A 23,399-nucleotide genomic window follows, 5' to 3' on the forward strand; every position below is an offset into this window, starting at 1 on the left:
TTTGTATCACGCTAATGTAAATTCAAGAGTTTGTTTTTAAAATAAGTTGGTTTTTAGTTAGTTATTTAATGCTCTAAAAACGGTGGTGTGACGTCGTGATTCACAGCTGTGATTGACAGCTATCTGAGCCGAGGAGCCACTGAATCTTCGGAGGACTGAGGAGATTGGAACTTTACATTTAATCTCTAAATTTCTATAATTGATATAATTTCACACGGACATAATGGGTTGTTCTGCAGTACATTGTGCTAACCGATCTGGCATTTCCAATTGATCTTTGAATTTTTTTCGGTAAGTTAAATTTATAAGCTATTTAATTAGTAAATAAATGTAATGGGCTAGCTAACGTTAGCGAAAAGACAACAAGCCTCGTTAATAGCCATGTTAATAGCTAGCAGGTGATCGTTAGCTAGAAGTTACCAATTATTTTTGTATTAGGCCTATTCTAAATTAAGGTTAAACATGATGTAAGTTAGGCTATAACATATCGTCTAGGTTTAACAAGCAAAGGTTGTACTGTACTTGCGATTGATTACGGTATGCGCATTCTGCGAGGGAGAGTGAGGGCGGGGCACAGGGGTGGGGCCGTTGATTTCGCGGCTTTACGGCTTTACTTCCTGCTCGCTACTGCGCATAACTACTGCGCAGAACTGGTCCCAAGATCGCTATCTGCGCAGACGCAAGTCCAAGATGTCAGCGCCGTATCGGGACACTGGCGGCTTCAGTTTTCACCAATGGAAAAGAGCGAAAGGGCGTCGTCCATTTTTTTTACAGTCTATGATCTGGTCATGCTTCCGACCTGGACTAAGTTTAAATAGACTCTGGACCCACACGCATTTATTAAATATTACAATTGTAATCTTAATATGTTCACCCGGCACAGCCAGAAGAAGACTGGTCACCCCTCTGAGCCTGGGTCCTCTCTAGGTTTCTTCCTAAATTCTGGCATTCTAAGGGAGTTTTTTCTAGCCACTGAAATTCAACACTACTGTTGTTTGCTCCTTGGGGTTTAAGGCCAGGTGTTTTGTAAAAGCACTTTGTGACAACTGCTGATGTTAAAAGGGGCTTTATAAATACATTTAATTGATTGATTGATAAAGACACAAGTTAAATCACATGCACAGTCAGTATAAATGCTCAGTTTAAAAAGGGACACACTGGTCACATGATCAGCCCATGTAAAAGTCTGAGCTCCTCCCACTTGTCTTATTGACCTCAACTTGTTTCAGACATCTTCCCACCAATCAATCAAATCAATCAATCAAATGTATTTATAAAGCCCTTTTTACAACAGCAGTTGTCACAAAGTGCCTTACAGAGACAATCCCAATTCAAAAGAGGTTGGGGTTTATAGAAGGCTGTTTGTGGATGGGGATGCGCTGTCTGTTTTAATTGGCCGTGTGGACCAGTTCTCACTGTTACTTTTTATTCTGAAGCAAATATTGGTTTGAAAGTTCATCGTTGCATCTATTCATCTGTTTCATTGTCTTAATTAGAATGTCATCATCGAACTCCTCCACTTCAGATGCTTCTTCCTCTAGTCCCTATCCTCATTCTTGGTTCCAAAATGATGTTCGCTGCCATGCTGGTTTAGCACTAATCCGAAAGGAAGGAAAGGAAGAGCTAATTACAAAAATATTTTCTTAAAACAGGTCAATTTTTAAAACAGGTAAATCATGATAACCCTAAAATTTTACAAACCAGTTAAATTTCTCACTGCAATAAAGGATAGTTGGACAGCACACAATGGAAGGACTCCCTATGTCTATGTACAAGGCCCTCCGCCCCAACTAGAGCCCGGCCCTCTAACCTGCTAGGCCCTCTAACCTGCTAGGCCCTCTAACCTGCTCGTAATTGCAGCCTCCTATTGTAAAACATGCCAATGGGCCGAGTACAAAACATACAAGACGTAAAACAATAGAAATAGGGTTAAAACCTCCTGTGCACCATAGAGGAAGATCACTTTGATTGTTAGAGCTTCAGACTTTGTACACGGGCCTGGTGATCGTCTGCAGATTGAGTTGATTGGTGAATCTCTGATAGACCCCGTACATGTGACCATGAGAGCGGATGAATATAATGAACGCACGTTTGGTAATTTACTTGAAAGTGTTATGCAGAGTAATGCTGAGATTATGATTGATGAATCACTAGAACTGGTGGTACAAATTGTCAACAACCGTGAGGGTGGTGCCACGCGACGTAAAGCTCAAACACTGTTGATAGATCAGATTATCAATATAAAAAGAAGGCATTTATATGTGGCTGAGAATAATGATTCTACATGTTTTTCTGTTTGTTTGATGGGTATGTTGAACCAGCAGTACACATATCCTGAGGCCCTGGTTAGTGGTCGTGAGTTACATACAGGAGCTGGTTTAGCGTTAGATGATTGTGTGGCATTCACAGATATTGTTCGGTTTGAAGAAATTACAGGGTGTAAAATTGTTGTCTTTCACCAAACACGGGATGGTCACTTTACCAAGTTTCAAAACAGAGAGGACACCCACCCTAGAACTGTCTTTATGTACTTACACGATAACCACTTCTATGGCATCATGTATCTGAAGGGTTTTCTGGGTGTGTCTTATGTTTGTGACTGGTACTATACCGGTTTCAACACACGTGGTGATCATGGTTGTAAACATAGCTGTAGTGTCTGTCTTCATGAAGATTGTCATACCCACACCCGTAACACAAAGCAATGCCCTGACTGTAAACGGATATGTTATTCAGATTTTTGTTATAGCCAGCATAAACGTTTGAAGCACCACAAAAGTGTGGATCGTTGGGTTAGCAGGTGTGACCAGAATAAATATTGTGTTGATTGCGGCCGTTATTACAATGTTGGTATTACCAACTATATAGCACACAGGTGCATGGCTAACATGTGTCCCAATTGTAACGTGGATCTGGCGGTTGAAATTAATTATGAGAGTTTTTTATAAAACCCTCCAAGCCCGAGGACCCCAGTGAGCAATACATATTTTATGATTTCGAGACAATTGCCAATCCGGTGAATGGTGTACACACTGCAAATTTTGTGTGCGCAATAAGCATTGATAACGAGACATGGTGTTCAGCCGGAGAAATATAATGACTACACATTTATAGCACACAACTCTAAAGGTTTCGATGGTTACATCTTGATGCAGTACCTTGCTAACAATGGTATTGGCACCACACTTATTGCTAATGGTAGCAAGCTCATGATTTTTACAGACAGCACATTCAATCAGAGATACATTGATAGTCATTGCTTCCTACCTGTGAAGCTGTCGGCCTTGCCACGTGCTATGGGTTTTAAGGATTCGAAAAAAGGCTACTTTCTAGTTTAACGTCAAGGAGAATGAGAACTATGTTGGCCCCCATCCGGAACAGCATTACTATGGTGTGAATACCATGATGGCTAAAGAAAAAGATGAGTTTTTGCAATGGTATGCAACTGTTTCCGCAGACCCCTTTGTCAAGCAGTATGAAATAAAGGCTTACTGCGTGAATGATGTGGTCAACTTGAGAGAGGGTTGTATGCTCTACAGACTTGAGTTCCTGGAGTGTGGTGGTGTTGACCCATTCCGGTCAATTACGATTGTTTCGGCTTGCATGAAAGTCTTTTGCAACAGATTCCTCACCAAGGACACCATTGCATTGGTCCCCTCAGACAACTACAACTGTTGTCAGAAGACATTCTCAAACAGCTCAATCCAGTGGCTTGAGTATGTGGCCTCCAATGAGAATATATCAATACAGCATGCCCTGAACAAGGGTGAAGTGAAAATCGGTGCCTACTGCGTTGATGGATATGCAGAACGCGATGGGTTGAGCAAGGTCTATGAATTTCTATGTTGTTTCTGGCACGGTCACCCAAAGTGTCATTGTTCAACAAGCATCAATCGAGAGACAAAGATTCAGTACGGGTTGATGCACCAGCAATGGTTGACAAAGCTAGAGGCTTTGAAAGAACAACAAAACGTTCATGTTCAATACATATGGGAGTGTGAGAGGAATCAGTTTGAAAACACATTCGCAGATGTCAAAGCTTTTTTGAAGACCTTTGATGGTCCAGAGTGCCTTGACACTCGGGATGCTCTTTTTGGTGGTCGTACTAATGCGATTCATCTGAAGTTTACGGCTCGAGAAGGGGAGACTATTCAGTATAACGATGTCTGTAGTCTTTACCCATTCTGCAACAAGACAAAGACTTATCCCATTGGGCATCCAGACATAATCTTTCGAGATTTCAAACCCTTAGACACTTACTTTGGTATTGATAAGGCTACAGTGTGTCCACCGAAAGGCCTTTATCACCCCGTTTTACCACACAGGGTCGGCGGTAAGCTGTTCTTTCCATTGTGTAGATTATGTGCAGAGTCTGAAAACCAGGTAACTGATTGTTCACATACTGATTCAGAAAGATCTTTAACTGGTACCAGGGTTTCTATTGAGCTGTTTAAGGCTGCTGAGAAAGGTAATCGCATTGTGAAACTCAAGTTGTATTCGCTCTTGGAGAAGTTGGATAGACGTGTACTCTACACAGACACTGATTCCGTGATCTTTGTCACACGCCATGGGGATTGGGTGCCCCCCCTGGGTCCATTCTTGGGTGACTTGACTGATGAGTTACCAGATGGTGACAGCATAGCATAATTTGTTAGTGGTGGGCAAAAAACATACGGTTACAAAACCGTTAAAGGTCTGACCTGTCTCAAAGCAAAAGGCATTACACTCAACAGCTACAACACAACCATTGTTAACTTAGAGACGCTAACACGCCTGGTTGATAACTTTGTACGGGGTGAGGATGGTGATGATGATCACGTCCTTGCTAATGCAGACACAATTGCTAGAGATAAAAGAACATTCACATTGAAAAACCGAGTAGTGTCTAAGCGTTTCAGAGCATGTACAGCACAAGGCCTTACGGGTACTAAACCACATTCTAGGATAGATAGCGGTTTTGACGCGCGATTTCAACACCCATTCAGCTGTGTCATTAGTGGCCCCAGTAACTCAGGTAAAACATATTTTGTGAAGATGTTGTTGGATAATGCTGACGTTGTTTTCTCCAAAGAAATTCAGAATATCGTCTGGGTTTATTCATGTTGGCAACCGCTGTATGACGAAATGTTGAAGGTGAGGGAGATTACTTTTATAGAAGGTCTACCAACATCGCTGTGTGATGACCATTTGTTACCGATTCAGAAAAACAACCTTTTAATTATAGACGATTTTATGAAAAGTGCATCAAAGAGTTTGGAGATGGAGAGAGTTTTCACACAATATTCACACCACTGTAACCTGAATGCAATTAACCTTGTCCAAAACATGTTTGTTAAAGGGAAATCTAGTAGAACTATTAACTTGAACACAAACTACCTCATCTTGTTTAAAAACAATCAGCAGATTAGTTTTTTAGGCAGACAGATATATCCCGGTCGTTCTCGGTTCTTCATGGAGAGTTTTAAAGATGCAACACACGGTCTGAGAATGGGGTTATTTTCAGGGGATTGGCCTGTCGTTTGATCATGTCTAAACGCATTTGTAGAAATCTACCACTTTTGAAGAGGATATTTAAGGCACTGGCAAGTCAACGATCGGCAAGTCATTCAATCACTCTGTGAAATAATCTAAGGTGCGGAAATATACCCTTAACAGAATCTCAACTCCGAAAAGTAAAGAGACAAAAACCCAACATTATATACATGTCTAGAAAGAACACTTCAGTTGCAAAGAAAAGAAAAATCATCAACCAGAAAAAAAAATTATACCGTTACTAAGCGTTGCAGTTCCGTTCCTAACCAGTTTAATTGCATTGAGACACGGTTAAACAAAATGGATCATGTTCAGAAAATGTTTCTGGTGCCACAACATCAGTTAGAAAAACTGCAAGAATCCAAAAGGACTAGCACCGATGTAAGACAATCTGTTGAAAAATGATTTGGACTAAAAAATATTCTCAATATAATGTTGAAGCCTGATATTAATTTACATGAGAGAGCTTATTTTTGAGACAGGGGGGGCTTGACACAAACACACTGTCTTTAAGTCTACCCGGGTCTGAGACTGGGGCTGGGAATAAATCCCACTCTGTTTTCATACATTCACCAGACATATGTAGGAGTGCCATCTTTCTAAAAAATATTGTTAAAACCCTCTGAGGTCAAGGGTTTTAAAACCCCCTGTCACTATCCTGACATTCTGGCTTCTAAAACGGTCCTCCTTTATTGTAGAAGGAAGTGCTTTATATCCTGGGATTCTGCAGACCCTCAGATACATGAAGGATGTATAGAAAACACATTTTATTAGACACTTACATGAGTAATAATGTGAAATAATCAGAACAATAAAAAAAATGCAAGGGCACATATTTTGGTTTTATATAGAAATAAAATAGTAAAATATAGTAGGTATACTGTTTTACATTACATTTGGATACCCCCAGGGGTTCAGAATAACTACAAGTTGAATGGTTTTGAATGTATAAAATATTAAAATGAACATGGCATATTTTTTTTTTACTCTCGATAATCGTTGAAAATACCCATATGGGGTCACTGAACTTATTCTATCATATTGTACTTCCAAAAGCCACCACTAGAAGGCAGTCCCTTCTTTTTTTAACTTGGACATGGACATCTTCTTCCGCTTCATCCGGGGCCCGGGTCGCGGGGGCAGCAGTCTAAGCAGGGATGCCCAGACTTCCCTCTCCCCAGACACTTCCTCTAGCTCTTCCGGGAGGACACAGAGGCGTTCCCAGGCCAGCCGGGAGACATAGTGTCAGAAACACAGGGTTAGAACCAGTGTGAGAACTGGAACAGATCAAAATGGTGAACCCAAATGCAGAAAACCAGATGACAGTTCTGTGCAATGTCTGCAAATATTTTATTGGATGAAAAGGAATGTCCAAACTCCAAAAATGTTCAAAAATGTCAAAGCTCAAAGTCAAGAAAAAACAAAAGAACCATACCAGTTTCACAAGGTAGCTATAGAATCCAGATGAGGCACAGCAAAGGATAGACCTAGACTTGGTCATGGCACTGGAAACACTGAGCAAATTGCTCAGGAGAAGGGTGACTTACATAGACAAACATGCAACAAGGCACAGGTGACAACAATAGGACATAATGACAAAGACTGAAAACCAAAAAGAAATACAATGGGGCCCCTAGTGGCCAAAGATATGTCCAAAACCCTGACACATAGTCCCTCCGGCGTGTCCTAGGTCTTCCCCGGGGTCTCCTCCCAGTGGGACGGGACCAGAAGACCTTCCCAGGAAGGCGTTCCGGAGGCATCCGAAAAAGATGCCCAAGCCACCTCAGCTGACCCCTCTCGATGTGGAGGAGCAGCGGCTCTACTCTGAGCTCCTCCCGGGTGACCGAGCTTCTCACCCTATCTCTAAGGGATCGCCCGGCCACCCTGCGGAGAAAGCTCATTTCGGCCGCCTGTATCCGGGATCTTGTCCTTTCGGTCATGACCCAAAGCTCATGACCATAGGTGAGAGTAGGAACGTAGATTGACCGGTAAATCGAGAGCTTCGCCTTGCGGCTCAGCTCTTTCTTCACCACGACAGACCGATACATCGACTGCATTACTGCAGAAGCTGCACCGATCCGTCTGTCAATCTCCCGTTCCATCCTTCCCTCACTCGTGAACAAGACCCCTAGATACTTAAACTCCTCCACTTCAGGCAGGCACTCTCCACCAACCTGAAGTGGGCAAGCCACCCTTTTCCGATTTACTTAGTAACTCTGTAATATGATGAGAACCCAGATCACTGACAGATAATCACCACCTAATAGAAACATCATATATTAATGTAACTGTGTCAGGTAATACACACCTTATAGGAACATGGTTCATTCTATATGACAACATACAGTGATTATAAAGTGTATGACATCAATGGTTGACCAGCATTTAACCTTTTCATGCGTGAGTTTCAAATATTCCTTAACGACCCCCCAGCGTGAGTTTTTTTGCTTGTGAGTTCTCAGAGTTCCAGCATTTGAACATTCACCTAAGGAACACTAAATACATTGCATTGCAAGCTTCTCTAGTTGACTCAAATTCAAAGAGCTGCAAAAGCTGGTTTATGTGTAACTGTAGCTAGCTAGCAAACGTCAGCTAACCACTAGCAAATGTCAGCTAACCACTAGCTAACAAAGCGTGACCTGTTATTCAGTGCAGTGAAAATTAATAAACTATATAAAAAGCATAGCAGCACTCACAATGGGTAACGTAACTTCTAGAAGGTTTTTACATTGGATTTGATCGGTTGTCAGCTCTTCCAGGAAATGTTAAGATGCTCTATAGTAGTTGCTAATATCATTCGTTTTTGTGTATTAGTGTTGGCTGTCTGTTGGTACGTAAGTAACACTTCTTGTCCCGATTTGAATGCTTGCTACCTGGTTAATATCATAGTGTGGTTTTGAAAGAATTACAATCAGGAAATTAAGTTATAAACACTGCTTGAGCTAAATGTGAGTAAATAACAGCACGGTCTGACCAACCATTGTTACGTTACTTGTACCTAGGCATGCTAATGGTGCGTCATAAACAATACGTTTTAATCACACCAGTGTGATCGTACGCTTCAGGGACCACTCTAGCCTGATCACACTGGTGTGATTGTACGCGTCAAAAGGTTAAATGTGGTAGCAACTGGAATTGATGATGATTTTAGAGGTGAGTCGGGACTGAATGATCTACAAATCGTGTTTCATGATAAATAACTTCTCAACCTGAGTTGTAGATTAGTCAGTCAGCCTCTTACCCAAAACAGCATCACATTGTTTATTCTGTATAAGGCAACTAGTGTAATTGAGGAAGGAATCCATCTCTGCATCTTGTATCCTAACATAGAGTTGTATAAATGCCCACCTTTAAATATTTTATATTACAGATTTGGTGACACCATGGACAGAGTCATGTAATGTAGTGTTTAAGTACATTTCAACTTTTTCTACAGTATTTTTATTTAAGGTCTGCAAAAAATATGTTCATACCTTGGCTAAAAAAAGAGTTTGTTCCAAGGGATTCCTCTATCCAACTCTATGGTCACTGACTACAAAACTGAATCACAAACCAAAAACCAACCAAATGGTTTCGGTTTCCTCAACATACAACGTAAAAGAAAAGTGTTATTGTAAGTAAATCCTTTTAGATGTATATTTAAATGATTGGTTTTGTAGACATGATCCCCTGTCTCGTGTGGTGGACATTTTCCAATGTACTGTGCAAATGTATAGATGCAAATGCATGTATTTGTGTGATATACTGTCTCTGGTACATGAAGTTGAATAAGTCAGATGTTTATATATATATTTCTGGGGATCTGGGAACCTAATATCACAGTGACATTAAATGGTCCATGTGTGAAATGGTGTAGTGAGATGTGTATTCATTTTGACTGGACATGGAGGATAAAACACTATTACATATCATACTGGGGTTTAAACAATAACCTGCCCATCAGATCACCACATTACCAAGTAGATGGAGCCATTTGGGACACAACCAGTATAATATCAGAATTTTTAAGATATAGACTGTAGTCTAGTAATTGAAGATAGAGTGTAGTCTAGTAATTGACCATCGGAATAAGGGCATCATATGAAGATACACTGTAGGTTAGTAATTAACCAGCTGAATAAGGACATCATATGAAGATATACTGTAAGTTAGTAATTAACCAGCTGAATGAGGACATCATATGAAGATAGACTGTAGTCTAGTAATTAACCAGCTGAATGAGGACATCATATGAAGATAGACTGTAGTCTAGTAATTAACCAGCTGAATGAGGACATCATATGAAGATAGACTGTAGGTTAGTAATTAACCAGCTGAATAAGGACATCATATGAAGATAGACTGTAAGTTAGTAATTAACCAGCTGAATGAGGACATCATATGAAGATAGACTGCAGGTTAGTAATTGACCAGTTGAATGAGTACATCATATGAAGATAGACTGTAGGTTAGTAATTGACCAGCTGAATGAGGACATCATATGGAGATATACTGTAGGTTAGTAATTGACCAGCTGAATGAGGACATCATATGAAGATAGACTGTAGGTTAGTAATTGACCAGCTGAATGAGTACATCATATGAAGATAGACTGTAGGTTAGTAATTGACCAGCTGAATAAGGACATCATATGGAGATAGACTGTAGGTTAGTAATTGACCAGCTGAATGAGGACATCATATGAAGATAGACTGTAGGTTAGTAATTGACCAGCTGAATGAGGACATCATATGAAGATAGACTGTAGGTTAGTAATTGACCAGCTGAATGAGGACATCATATGGAGATAGACTGTAGTCATCCTGACTAGGCTACTTTTAGAAGGTGTCAAACACAGAACTCACACTTGATACCAAAACAACTAGAAATCTAAAAATGTATGTGATGTCATACCTGCGTTGTATTCTCTCAAATATAAACCAATCCGCTTTCAGGATTCTAAGAAACCAGTTGATGTGTACAGAGGACACACTACATTAAATTATACAAGGAGAATTGCAAGCCACAGTGATGATGAACGTTCTCAGAATCAGCAAGAGCTTTATTGCCAAGTTTCACAACAAAAAAGGAATTTGTTCTATACAAAAGAAAGAAAAACAAACAGAAAGAGCATTAATAATAAGGGGTTAAAGATTTTGTCCAGTTGAGGGTTGCTGTATGTAGGAGGGGTTATAGATTTGTCCAGTTGAGGGTTGTGGGTGTATGTGGGGAGGGGCTATAGTCAGTTTGGTTCCAGGGGCATGTTCATGAGGCCTACTTCTGTTGTACTACTACAGACATCATTGGTTACACCTACTATTGAGCTATAGATCGGTGCTCGCAGCCTGGCAAAACAAGACACCCATTCTCATTCCTCCACCTGATCATGCACTCTCCACAATGAAATGTGCATAACTGAAAATAGGCCACATGCTAACGACATACATTCTCTGGTTAAATAGTTCTCAAAGCGACACAATTATGTATCCATAAAGACAAGGAAACACTGAAACCCGTTTGTGTAAGACATGATAGACAGCCCTCATCTGATGGTTTCTCCTCAAGTGTACAATCACAGTGTTCCAAGCATAAAACACATAGTTCCCTTCGCCTCTCTCTATGTATATATATATATGTTTTTTGTATTTTTATTTTATTTTATATCACAGCACATTTAGTCCTCCATAGTTACACTACTACAAACATAATTGGTAAAATGTTTAGTGTGTTTTGCATTATATGTTTAGTGGTTTTAGCATTGGTGTGTTATGTTGTTATTAATGTAACATAAATAAGGTAAATTATGAAGGTGCGGTATAGTTGAGATACCAGTAGGGGGCAGTCTAAAACAATAAAACTGCAGGACCATCTGAAACACTTGTCAAAATCTGAGCAGGAGTGTCAATGGAATGAATTAGTAGAACAAATAATGATCAACAAGGACAAGACACTTTTGCACCAACAACATGTCCCCTGACTGTTATTCGGCTGCTAAAATCCTAACTAGAACAAAAAGAAATGTTGAACACATGACTCCTGTACTAGCTTCTTTAAACTGCCTGTTAGGGTTAGGGCTGATTTTAAGTTTTTTTTCTTAACCTATAAATCAATACATGGACTTGCTCCTACTTACCTCGCTGATCCAGCCATACAGGTGCTGGTCATAAAATTAGAATATCATCAAAAAGTTGATTTATATCAGTAATTCCATTTAAAAAGTGAAACTTGTAAATTATATTCATCCACAGCGCTTGTGAAAGCCGCGCAGAGCGCTAGAGCCAGGGTGGCCCAGGCCCCTGGCCCTGCCCCTGCCAGTAAGAGGAAGAGATGTCAGAGCTGCCCGCCCAAGAAAGACTGTAAAACCCACACGGTGTGCAGCAGGTGTAAGAGATACGTCTGCAAACGCTGCACGCACGCCTACTGTCCCAAGTGCGCCGATTGGGGATTTACACAAGAAGAGACGGACTGACCCGGGGCGCACCCTGCCCTCGCCCTCATGTCTCTCCGACCCACCGTTATCCCACACCCTGCCCTTTCCCTGGGGTTAGACAGCACCGTGCCCTCGCCCCTTGGGTCTCAATGACCCACTGTTAGGCCGCACCATGCCCTCGCCCCTGGGGTCTCTCTGACACGATCAAGGAAAAGGTAGCGAGTAGAGACGTGACCGGAGCATATCTTGCAGCAATGTCCTTTTGTTTTTTTTTTCTTCATAAACTGTACATTCTATAAAGCTACTCTAAGATGGTCATTCATTTTTTGTATTGAATTTCTGCAGCAAAAGAAACAAAATGCATGCATTTACTAAACCCAACAAAACAAATATGTAAAGAGGCATCAAAAGAAACTGCAGTGCAAAACACAATCTATGATCAATACAATATACTGTCTATTGTATAAGGGCAGACCTGATACATAAAATAATGCAGTTTCTGTAATTTCAGCTGATGATAGTGTTTTTTTTGTCATTGTGTTATGATTGACTAAATGTTCCTGTTGGAAGAGAACATGTGTTAGTGTTTTGAATAATTATTTGATTTTGAAACATGTTTGCAGTGTTTTGTTAGACATAGTGTATTGTGTTAGTGTATTATTGTATTTTGTAAATTAGTTTTGGAGTTTAGTTTACAATGTGTGATTTTGAGCATGAAATTAATTGTTTTGCCAATTGTGTGTTTTAGGTGTGTTGGTGCGTTAAGAGTTTAGGAAACTTGTTAAATGTATTGAAAAAACTGTCATAGCGATTGTAAAAAACTGTAAGAGATCAGATGACACCTCAGACCTGTTAGTCGCAATGTCCTACATTGTAAAGCGACTAAAAATGACAAATGGTTTGTAAATTATTGTAAAGTTTTAAATAATTATACATTTGTTAAACATATGTGGTCAAAGGGGAAAACCAAACAAAACTGGTATTGTCTGTTTGGTCAGATGTGGAAAGGTGGCCCAGCTTACTTAACGGCACTATAAGCATGACAAATGTGCCTTTCTGGCTGCAATTTGTACAATTTGCATTTGTACTGCGAGGCAGTGACCTATTTGATTATAACCTTATGATGGCAAATTACGATAAAAATACCCTCAAAACAAGGCATCCAAATAAAATAGTTTTCTATGACTGGTGTGATTGTTCATCTACGTAATTTAATTTACTGGAAATAAGTCCTAAATGACCAAAATGGCAATGTACATTTTAAATTTTCAATGCATTTAGACATGTATAAATAAACCATGGAAATGGAGTCCATGTGAATAGTGTACATCTGTTTGGTCTTAACACTGCCCATTTTTATAAGGAAGTAGGGTGAGATGAACTCCTGAACCCAGCCTGGTTTATGAGAAGGCTAGGAACTAATTCACTCATCCCTTGCACATTTATGACAGTAGAAGTAACTCCTACTTGTCCAGGCAGTTTTTAAAGGTATGTTTGATAAATATGCTGGGGGGAACGTATTATTTTATTATTGCTTTGTGTATCTAAGTGAATAGAATAACACTGTAAGAAAAAAGCTGTGATGTTTTTATTTGCGGGGTTTACCCTAACTACAAACCAAGGTCCTGTTTCTGATTGTCATTAACAAGACTTGGTTCGTTCAACTTTGAAATAATTTTTTTTATTTAAATCATAGTTTTAGTATTTCAATATCAATATCAATATGAACTGTTTGAAATATTCAAATATTCCAGTGTTAATGGGGGATTATGTTGACCACTGACATAAATGGAGATGATGGTGATAGATAAAACCAGCAGTTGAAGGGGACCTGTCTCAGAGATCATGACTAGATAAGATTCTTGGCACATGAACTCCATGTGTAGTTTGCCGGTTAATAAAACCACATATAATATGGCTGTGTATACTGTACAACCCGTATTTCCTCATTGTTTTACATATACAAATAAACCAGTGGCATATCTCAGAGTGGCATATCCCTGTTTTGTGGGTTTCTCTAACTCCAGTTGTCATTAAACAGCTTCAGCTTTTCATCCAGCGAATTATTAGAATCGAGGTAGCACAATCAATGTAAACAAAGCTATGCACATACTTTAAACAGTGGTAATCATAAGGCACCTTTCTAAACATTTGTGAGTACTGTAAAAACGATGTCCTCAGGGGGTGTTATTTATTTTCCCTGAGCAAGACTGTCAACCCTAATTACGCCTCCTTCCCTGGTAATATTCACCCCTGGTCGTTCTTAATCAGCCTCCCTGGTAAAATACTAATAACTGTAAAATCAAATAAACACCTGCAATGATGAAGTTCTTTATGCAGACATCTAAATACGTATAATTAGGAGTGTCGTCCCATACGGAAAAAAAAGTATTTTAAATATATTTTTGAATACATTTGGAAAATATATTTCCAAACACATTTGGAAAATATATTCCTGAATACATTTGGTAAATATATGTAAAAATGTTTGAAATGGCCGCTTAAACATATTTGTAAAAAATTTTGTTGATGCATTTTTTAAATGCATGTCTAAATATATCAGATAATTGGCAAGGTAGTGTTTCGAACATGCAATCTTATGTTTCGCAGTCAGGCGTGCCAACCCCTACACCAAACAGGATTAGGTTGGCAGTAGAGGCAAGTAGTTTACCTTAGTACATTACACTATATTTGTGACTAAGATTAAATGTAATTTGGTAATGTACACATCTATAAAATGGGTTTCAACACCTAAATGTGATATTACATCTCATCTTTTTACTTTCACAGGACCAAATGAAATGCATTTTAATATGGGCTTTAAAAAATATTTCGTATCGTAATGTATAATACATTACGAAATGTATTTTAAAGCCCATAATAATATGCATTTTATTTGGATTTCATATGGATTTATATGGATTTTATATGGAAGGTAAAATTGTAATGACAGCATTGTTGACGGTGAAATACATTTGGACAAAACTGAAATGTATTTATACATTTTCAAATACATTTCGGAATAAAAGGTGAAATAAATTAAACACGAAGTGTTACCGAGCAACCCGGAGCACTGTGGCTCAACGGCATTTTTGAGGAGGGAAATGATTTAAAAATTATGCTGTGATCAGGTGCGATTCTAGGGTCAGAGCTTTAGGGTTGCTGAGCACCCAATGAGCCCCACTGCCACCACCCACCCTCTTTTCACACAAATAGCAATTAGTTTTTAAGACATAAAATATTTTGTTTAAACATTTTGTAAAAATGGCTGGCTAGTAAGCCCTCACCAGTCTGAGCGGTTGGCTGAGAATGCCCTCACCAGTCTGAGCGGTTGGCTGAGAATGCCCTCACCCGTCTGAGCGGTTGGCTGAGAATGCCCTCACCCGTCTGAGCGGTTGGCTGAGAATGCCCTCACCCGTCTGAGAGGTTGGCTGAGAATGCCCTCACCCGTCTGAGCGGTTGGCTGAGAATGCCCTCACCCGTCTGAGCGGTTGGCTGAGAATGCCCTCACCCGTCTGAGCGGTTGGCTGAGAATGCCCTCACCCGTCTGAGCGGTTGGCTGAGAATGCCCTCACCTGCTATTCACTGAAGCAGTTTCAGAAGGTTTTCTGATCCCCTACAGGGTTTCCAGCAAGAACGAGTTGGCTGGTTCACGGTTTAAGGATTTCATTCCTCCTTTTCTTGACCACCGCACATTAAACACAGTCACACTCTGTCTTACTTCACCGTCAAATGGTCGTGGACTTTGTTAGGTTGGATTACTTGTGGTTCTAAACCAAAGTACAATTTGAAATGCTATACATTGTGTAGACATGCAAGAGGCTACCCATTTATACATATAGAATGCAAAAAGGCTCACTGCATATAAACAACTGACATATGTATTTACACATAACTAGATTAAGCACTACTATGTCACACATTCATTATGCAGCCAGTATAATCAAATTCAACACTCAATAGTCCTACAGAACCGTGGCGCCACTGAGCCAGATATCCCCCTAGCGCGTGATGCAATACATGTATGTGTAACGCCACAATCACCTGCAAAGGTTGTGCATGCATGTTCTACTTACACTAAACACACTGCTACAGTAGCAGGTAGGCTATGTGCTATACAATGTAAAGTTGAAGCTAACATTCCTGAACCACAATTACCACCAACTTCTGCTTACACCACATGATCCGCTAACCAATCACATTAGATCAATTCACCCTTAAATGCATGCCCAACATGGACACCAACTGTAAGGTATTTCTTCATTTTTACTATTTTACTTTTTTTTACTTTTGATTTCTTAAATAATAGTTAAGAAATCAAAACTATGACATGGTACATAGGAAATAAGGTGATAACCAAAAAAGATGTTAAGAAATCTAAATACAATAATCAGTTTGATTTTTCTAAGTAACCACCACCTTTGCTTTGATGAAAGTTTTGCCCTCTCTTTCTCAAAAGTCACACTCAAAAATACACTCCGGTCTTTCAGTATACATAACTTACTATTTTATATTAGCTCAATTATTAACATTGTCTTTTCCAATGCGTTCTGCATGTCTGGTCAGCTGGTCTGCCCTGAAGGCAGAAAGTAATGTGATTGAAGGACTCAGTGGAGAAGGCAGAGCTTATGCTGCAACATTCCCATTTTTCTTCTCTGTTTTTAAGGATATGGCCTCTGCATCTTCACATGACCTTCTACGACCTTTAGTTCTTGGCAGCTTCATAGTAATGTGTGTCCTAGGTACATTTTGGATGTACTACACACCGACAGCCAACAGATCCTACACATGCCCTGGTGTACTAAGGGAAGGGAACCAGACACAGCGAGCTCCCAACCAAACACCCAAGATACATGACCAGCATGACAGATTTCAGATGGAGGATGGAGTCAAAGAATCAGATATTATTGTCTTGATCTGGATGTGGCCTTTTGGAGTTCCATTTGATCTGAACTCTTGTGCTTCCTTCAACATCAAAGGTTGTCTACTAACAGCAAACAGAAGTCTTTACAACAAGGCGAATGTTGTGATGTTCCATCACAGGGACATCGCCAGTGACCTGAGTGATATGCCAAAAGAGCCACGACCATGGTTCCAAAAATGGGTTTGGTACAATATGGAGTCACCAACATACACACAAAGGATCCCAGGTCTTGACCACTTGTTCAATGTAACTGCAAGTTATCGACTGAGTTCTGATGTTTATGTGCCTTATGGGTCACTTGTTGAAGTGAGCAGTGATGATAAAAGCTTTGAGCTGCCAAAGAAAGACAAATTGGTCTGTTGGGTTGTAAGCAACTGGAATCCAAACCACAAGAGAATCCCGATCTTCAACGAGCTAAATAAACATGTCAAGATAGATGCATTTGGACGACACTTTGAAAAATATATAGAGGACAAGGCACAGATTGTGTCCAGCTGTAAATTCTACCTGGCATTTGAAAACTCTATCCACCAAGACTACATTACTGAGAAGCTGTATGAAACCTTGCATTCAGGATCTGTGCCGGTTGTTCTCGGTCCACCCAGGCAAAACTATGAAGCTGTTGTCCCAAAGGACTCTTTCATTCATGTGGATGACTTTCCTTCACTGAAGGAACTGGCAGATTGGCATATTTTCCCTGACAAGAATGAAACACAATACATGAAGTATTTTAGCTGGCTGAAACACTATTGTCAGGGTTTTGGACATATCTTAGGCCACTAGAAGCCCCATTGTATCTCTTGTTGGTTTTCAGTCTCTGTCATTATGTCCTATTGTTGTCACCTGTGCCTTGTTGCATGTTTGTATGTAAGTCACCCTTCTCCTGAGTATTTTGGTCAGTGTTTCCAGTGCCATGACCAAGTCTAGGTCTATCCTTTGCTGTGCCTCATCTGGAGTCTATAGCTACCTTGTGAAACTGGTATGGTTCTTTTTGTTTTTTCTTGACATTTGAGCTTTGACATTTTTCAAACATTTTTGGAACATTTTGGATATTTCCTATGACAGTTTGGACATTCCTTTTCATCCAATAAAAGATTTGCAGACATTGCACAGAACTGTCATCTGGTTTTCTGCATTTGGGTTCACCGTTTTGATCTGTTCCAGTTCTCACACGTGGCTGACCGTTGTTCTAACCCTGTGTTTCTGACAACTATAAAGTACATTTAATGGACTTTGGAAAAGAACATGCTTGTCGAGCGTGTGGCTATCTTCATCAGAATAAAGGATACAGAATTGTTCAGAATCTTAATACATGGTTTTGGGGCTAATGGGTCTTCTTGCCGTAGTCTACAATGCTGAATAATGCACAGTACAGTTGGGACTTATAGCGCAATGAGCACAAATTATAATGGCCAATAAAAGTCCCTGAGTTTGTTAGTGTCAATGGGTAACAAAGCACAACACACTGATTCCTTTTCAGTGCCAAGACTCCAGCACCATCTCCACACTTCAGGTCTATGCTGTTGCAGAAATCACCTGGGAGGGCCGACTCCAACAGAGGTCAAGCGGAAAGGTTGAGACGTTACGTGTTCATTGAGAATGCATAAATCCAGATTGGGCATCACGCCCCCATCTTTTTTGGCCCCAGGAAGTAGGGAGAATAGTAGGGAGAATCCCCCTCTGGGACGGGGGAATGTTCTGGAATTACTTGAACTGATCCTTGCAAGAAATAAAGCTGTTGATTGTGCAATAGAGTATTCTTCTGTCTTACCTACCATTTTTGTAAACTGTATGGACTTTTGAATTGCCATCATAGGAACCACATCGATAGCAGCCCTCAGCAGAGGTTCCACTGTCTCCAACGACAGGGCGGCTCCCTGTCTAGACTCATCATACCCGTCTCCAACACACCTGAGTAAAGTGTTTTTGGTTTGAGCCAGAGGTGGGTCCTGGTAAGACAGCGAGACAGTTTTTCCACCACACTTTACGTTGCCGAACAGTGTATTTGACTGAACCCTTTTTTGTTTGTTTTTGTTAGAAATTGAAACAGTTTTTAGATCCTCGTTTTTGATGCACCCCTTTGACCTTTACACAGACATACAGTAAGGGCCGGAAATATTTGGACACTGACAACATTTTCATAATTTTGGCTCTGTACGCCACCACAATGGAATTGAAATGAAACAACTGAGATGCAATTGAAATGCAGAATGCAGACTTTCAGCTTATATTGCATGAATTTGTCTGGCTGCTTCTGTCATCTGTCACATCATCAATTAACATTAGTTACCCAGGGCCATTGGAAGCCATGCATGCCCATGCCATCACACTGCCTTTTACTTTCCCTTTCTCTTGAGTTTCTTATTCCTAGGTAGGTACATTTTAAATAGAAATGTAACTGGGTGGTATTACAATGTTTTTAGCATTTAGTTTCACTTTCTCATTAGTTACTATTTCTTAGGTAAGACAATATTATTTAGATATTAATGATTTTGTTCTTACATAACATTTGTTTTAAGAAAATATTGTAGCCAGGCAATAAGCATGGGAAATTAGCCTGTAACGTGTGTTACAGTAGTTAAAGATGCGTTCCGCAACCTTTCAAGATTACCAAACAATTATTTTAAACATATTTGATCTAGTTATTCATATGGTGCAACAGAGCCAACTGCAAAAGTGTAATTCCAATGTGTTTTATTTTCATGTGTAACAAGACATTGTGTAATTACTAAAACAAAAATCATGTATATTTACACACTTGTAATAACCTATACTGATTAATCATTATTCTGTTTTAATTTCAATGTAATACCAGGGGAAGCAAACCACTAAATATGATGTATTTATAACCCTCTGTTTTATGAGTCCTTTTTTATGTGGCATAGGTTATCTGTCAAAAAAGCTCAGGTTTGGCTCCCTCAGATGGATGTTACATTTTACATGATTACAGGCTGAATATTACAGGCTTCATTACAGGCTGAATATTACAGGCTTCATTACAGGCTGAATTTTACAGGCTTCATTACAGGCTGAATATTACAGACTTCATTAGAGGCTGAATATTATAGGCTTCATGACAGGCTGAATATTACAGGCTGAATATTACAGGCTTCATTACAGGCTGAATATTACAGGCTTCATTACAGGCTGAATTTTACAGGCTTCATAACAGGCTGAATATTACAGACTTCATTAGAGGCTGAATATTATAGGCTTCATGACAGGCTGAACATTACAGGCTGAATATTACAGGCTTCATTACAGGCTGAATATTACAGGCTGAATATTACAGGCTTCATTACAGGTTGAATATTACAGGCTTCATTACAGACTGAATATTACAGGCTTTATTACAGGCTGAATAGAAATGTTCTATGTTTGTAATTGCAATTTAAGTGTCAAAGAAGGCCATAGATAATTGCAGATTTATTGAATGTGTGGGACTGTTTAGGCCTGTCAGTTTATTAGTGAAAAGTACTGGTTTTAATGCAATAGCCAATTCAAGTGTCAGAGGATGAAACCCTTAAGAAAACTTTAGATTCAAGAAAACAACCATTGTCGATGATTTAGAAAATTAGAAGGAGTTGGTTTGGGGGAAAGATTTAAACGATTTAATGGCAGATATCTGTCAACATATATGGAGGCCTCCCAACCTGAACAACCAATCACGCCTTCACCTCTAGCTCCGGCTGACTTGCTAGGACTGGCGTTCAATCCAATTGGAGGAATCTTTACTTGCGGGCGGAGTCGTAGTTGGCCACAAACCAATCACAAGTCTCCTTCAGGGCTATAGAGGGAAGAACAAGACCAACCGTGAACACCAGACCACACTCTCCAGACTATCATGTGGTTCATTATCAAACTCCATGACCTGGGGATCAGCCCCCCTCTCTGGAAATGGACAATGGACAATGGACACTGGACACTGGACTTCCTAACCAACAGACCCCAGTCAAGTCATAGTCAGGTTTCCAGACGACACCACGGTGGTAGGCCTGATCAGTGACAATGATGAGTCAGTATACAGAGAGGAGGTCAAGTGCCTGGCGGAATGATGCACTGATAACAACCTGGCCCTCAACGCAAAGAAAACCAAGGAGCTCATTGTGGATTACAGGAAGTCTAAAGGCTGCAGTCACGCCCCAGTTCTCATCGATGGCACTGAGGTGGAGCGTGTGTCTAGCTTCAAATTCCTGGGTGTCCACATCTCTGAGGACCTCTACTGGTCCCTCAACACCTCAGCCCTGGTCAAAAAGGTACAGTAGCACCTGTATTTCTTGAGGAGGCTGAAGAAAGCCTGCCTGTCCTCCAAGATCCTTGTGAACTTTTACCGCTGCACAACTGAGAGCATTCTGACAAACTGCGCCACAGGGGTTGCTCCGTGGCTGACCGAATGGCCCCGCAACGAGTGGTGAAAAACCTCTAGAACCTCACTGCTGCTATCAAAAGGCCCCACAGTTCATTTTAATGGAAGGCCTCCATAGCAATAAGAAATTGATCAACAGCAAAATCCCTGCCAAACTGTGTCCATTTTTGTTAACGTAAGGCATCTGTCATTTTCAAAGGAGTAACCACTCAGTGGTACTTAATATGCTGGTTTTAGCACAACACAATATTTAACTAACTAAGGTGTACAATCTTTCATGAATAAATCCGAACATTTTCCCAAAATGTTTTCCTCAAGTTCCCAGTGTTGTGGATGAAGGTACCTTGTTTGAAGGGGGTGAAGGTGAAGTTGGGACAGTACTGGCGAAGCTTGGCGTTACTGGCTGTCTTCTTGAACTGTCCATCTGCTTTAGTTGTGTCATACTGGAAGACATGGGGTTATAGAAGACAACATGCAGCGCTACCTTGAGATTGAGTGTGTGTGTGTATATGTACATGCTTGTGTGTCAGTGTATTTGTGTATATGTATGTGTGTGTGTTTCTGTATGTACAAACTTGTGTGTGTGTGCACAGTCTATCTGGCCAGGCAGACAGTTGGAAGGATACAGTCACTTGACCCTTGAACCTCATCACCTCGACAACAGCCTCTGCTGCCTCCTTGATGGACACCTCTTCTTCCTCACCGACTGAAATGAGAAGAAATACTCAACACTGTGTGTGTGTGTCTGTTTGTGTGTGTGTGTGTGTGTGTTGGGGGGTGTTTGTGTTTGGAAAGCCTTTTGAGAATCAAACTACCCTGGACTAGTATACTGAAAGGACTAAATAGGGAATGACCAACATGACAGATAAGGATGTGATTAAAATGACCACTGTGGTGATTTGAGTTTGTGCAACTATTTACATTATCTGACTTACTATAAAAGAACAATATCCCACACTCATGCTACACATCATTTTTTATTAAAAATAAGCAGACAACTGTTCCCTGGGATCTTTGACATACACATGTCAATCAATCAATCAATCAACATTTATTTATAAAGCGCTTTTTACAACAGCAGTTGTCACAAAGTGCTTTACAGAGACACCCGGCCTTAAACCCCAAGGAGCAAACAACAGTAGTGTTGAATTTTAGTAGCTAGGAAAAACTCCCTAAGAAGGGTGACCAGTCCTCTTCTGGCTGTGCCGGGTGAGATATTAAGAGTCCAATTGGAATAATAAATACATTTCTCTTGGCTAAATCCAGTAATGTAATGCTAACTGGGTCATTTCTTCTATTATGTTTAATTAACTGGGACGTGTAGACTACAAGAGATAAAATGTTACTTGGCTTTCACTTTTTTTAAGCACTAATTTAAGAACAAGTAAATATCTTTTCCTAGCTACTGAAATTCAACACTACTGTTGTTTGCTCCTTTAAGGGTTTAAGGCCGGGTGTCTCTGTAAAGCACTTTGTGACAACTGCTGTTGTAAAAAGCGCTTTATAAATACATTTTGATTGATTGATTGATTGATCTTGCATCAATTGACAGGAATATCTGACAAATGTACTTTCTCTTTCTCACTGCAAATCCACCTTTTGGCAAAATAATTTGCACTGCATTGGGAGGAGAGACAAGTAGAAGTAGAAGATACATCTTAGTGTACATCGGTTTGTGTAGACGCGTCTCCTAACCAGACAGGATAATGGGTTCCACTTCTTGGTACTCTGTCAGCACCCAGAGGAAGAGGCGAGCCAGGTCCAACGAGTAGATGAACTGCCTTCTGGGAGTTCCTGAGCCCCACACCACTAATGGACTGCCCTCCTCTGACACACACACACATACATATATACATACATACATACACACACACACACACACACACATACATACACACACACACACACACATACATACACATAAATACACACACACACATTCAAAGGGTTAAAGGCCTGATTTGTATGCAGAGTAAAGGCCTGATGCAGATTCCTGTTGTTGTTTTGGTGATCTTACTCTGAGCGATGTAGGCTTTGTGTATGAGTCCTGGTAGAACATGCCCGTGCTTGATGTTGAAATTATCATGAGGACCAAACACATTGGTTGGTATCACTGCCGTGTAGAAACGCCCACGCTCTTGGTCGTGATACGCCCTGCCAGATAACAG

General features: G+C 40.2%; 2 protein-coding genes across 4 annotated transcripts in view; one reads left to right on the forward strand and one right to left on the reverse strand.

Annotated features, from left to right (window-relative positions):
• The first annotated feature begins 13,368 nt into the window (after nucleotides 1-13,368).
• LOC117595561 (4-galactosyl-N-acetylglucosaminide 3-alpha-L-fucosyltransferase 9-like) lies at nucleotides 13,369-18,081 on the forward strand. Its single transcript, XM_034296968.1, has 2 exons — nucleotides 13,369-13,429; nucleotides 16,608-18,081. Exon 2 carries the CDS (start codon nucleotides 16,611-16,613, stop codon nucleotides 17,646-17,648), a length of 1,038 nt encoding a protein of 345 aa, XP_034152859.1. The 5' UTR covers nucleotides 13,369-13,429; nucleotides 16,608-16,610; the 3' UTR covers nucleotides 17,649-18,081.
• A 1,461-nt stretch (nucleotides 18,082-19,542) lies between these two features.
• The window catches only part of LOC114840832 (GDP-L-fucose synthase-like), a 58,487-nt gene continuing 54,630 nt past the window's right edge, over nucleotides 19,543-23,399 (reverse strand). For all 3 annotated transcript variants that reach the window (XM_034296970.1, XM_034296969.1, XM_034296971.1), the window contains 5 exons: nucleotides 23,249-23,385; nucleotides 22,927-23,058; nucleotides 21,858-21,937; nucleotides 21,575-21,674; nucleotides 19,543-20,652 (listed from right to left, as the gene is read on the reverse strand). In XM_034296970.1, the coding sequence (XP_034152861.1) occupies nucleotides 20,597-20,652; nucleotides 21,575-21,674; nucleotides 21,858-21,937; nucleotides 22,927-23,058; nucleotides 23,249-23,385 (505 nt within the window). In that variant the 3' untranslated portion in view covers nucleotides 19,543-20,596. The remainder of the gene's footprint in view (nucleotides 20,653-21,574; nucleotides 21,675-21,857; nucleotides 21,938-22,926; nucleotides 23,059-23,248; nucleotides 23,386-23,399) is intronic.

The sequence above is a fragment of the Esox lucius genome, chromosome 14, assembly GCF_011004845.1.
Source record: "Esox lucius isolate fEsoLuc1 chromosome 14, fEsoLuc1.pri, whole genome shotgun sequence".
Taxonomy (NCBI): domain Eukaryota; kingdom Metazoa; phylum Chordata; class Actinopteri; order Esociformes; family Esocidae; genus Esox; species Esox lucius.

Excerpts from the sequence above, each read along its gene's own strand:
- LOC117595561 (XM_034296968.1), top strand. The coding sequence starts at position 16,611 with ATGGCCTCTGCATCTTCACATGACCTTCTACGACCTTTAGTTCTTGGC.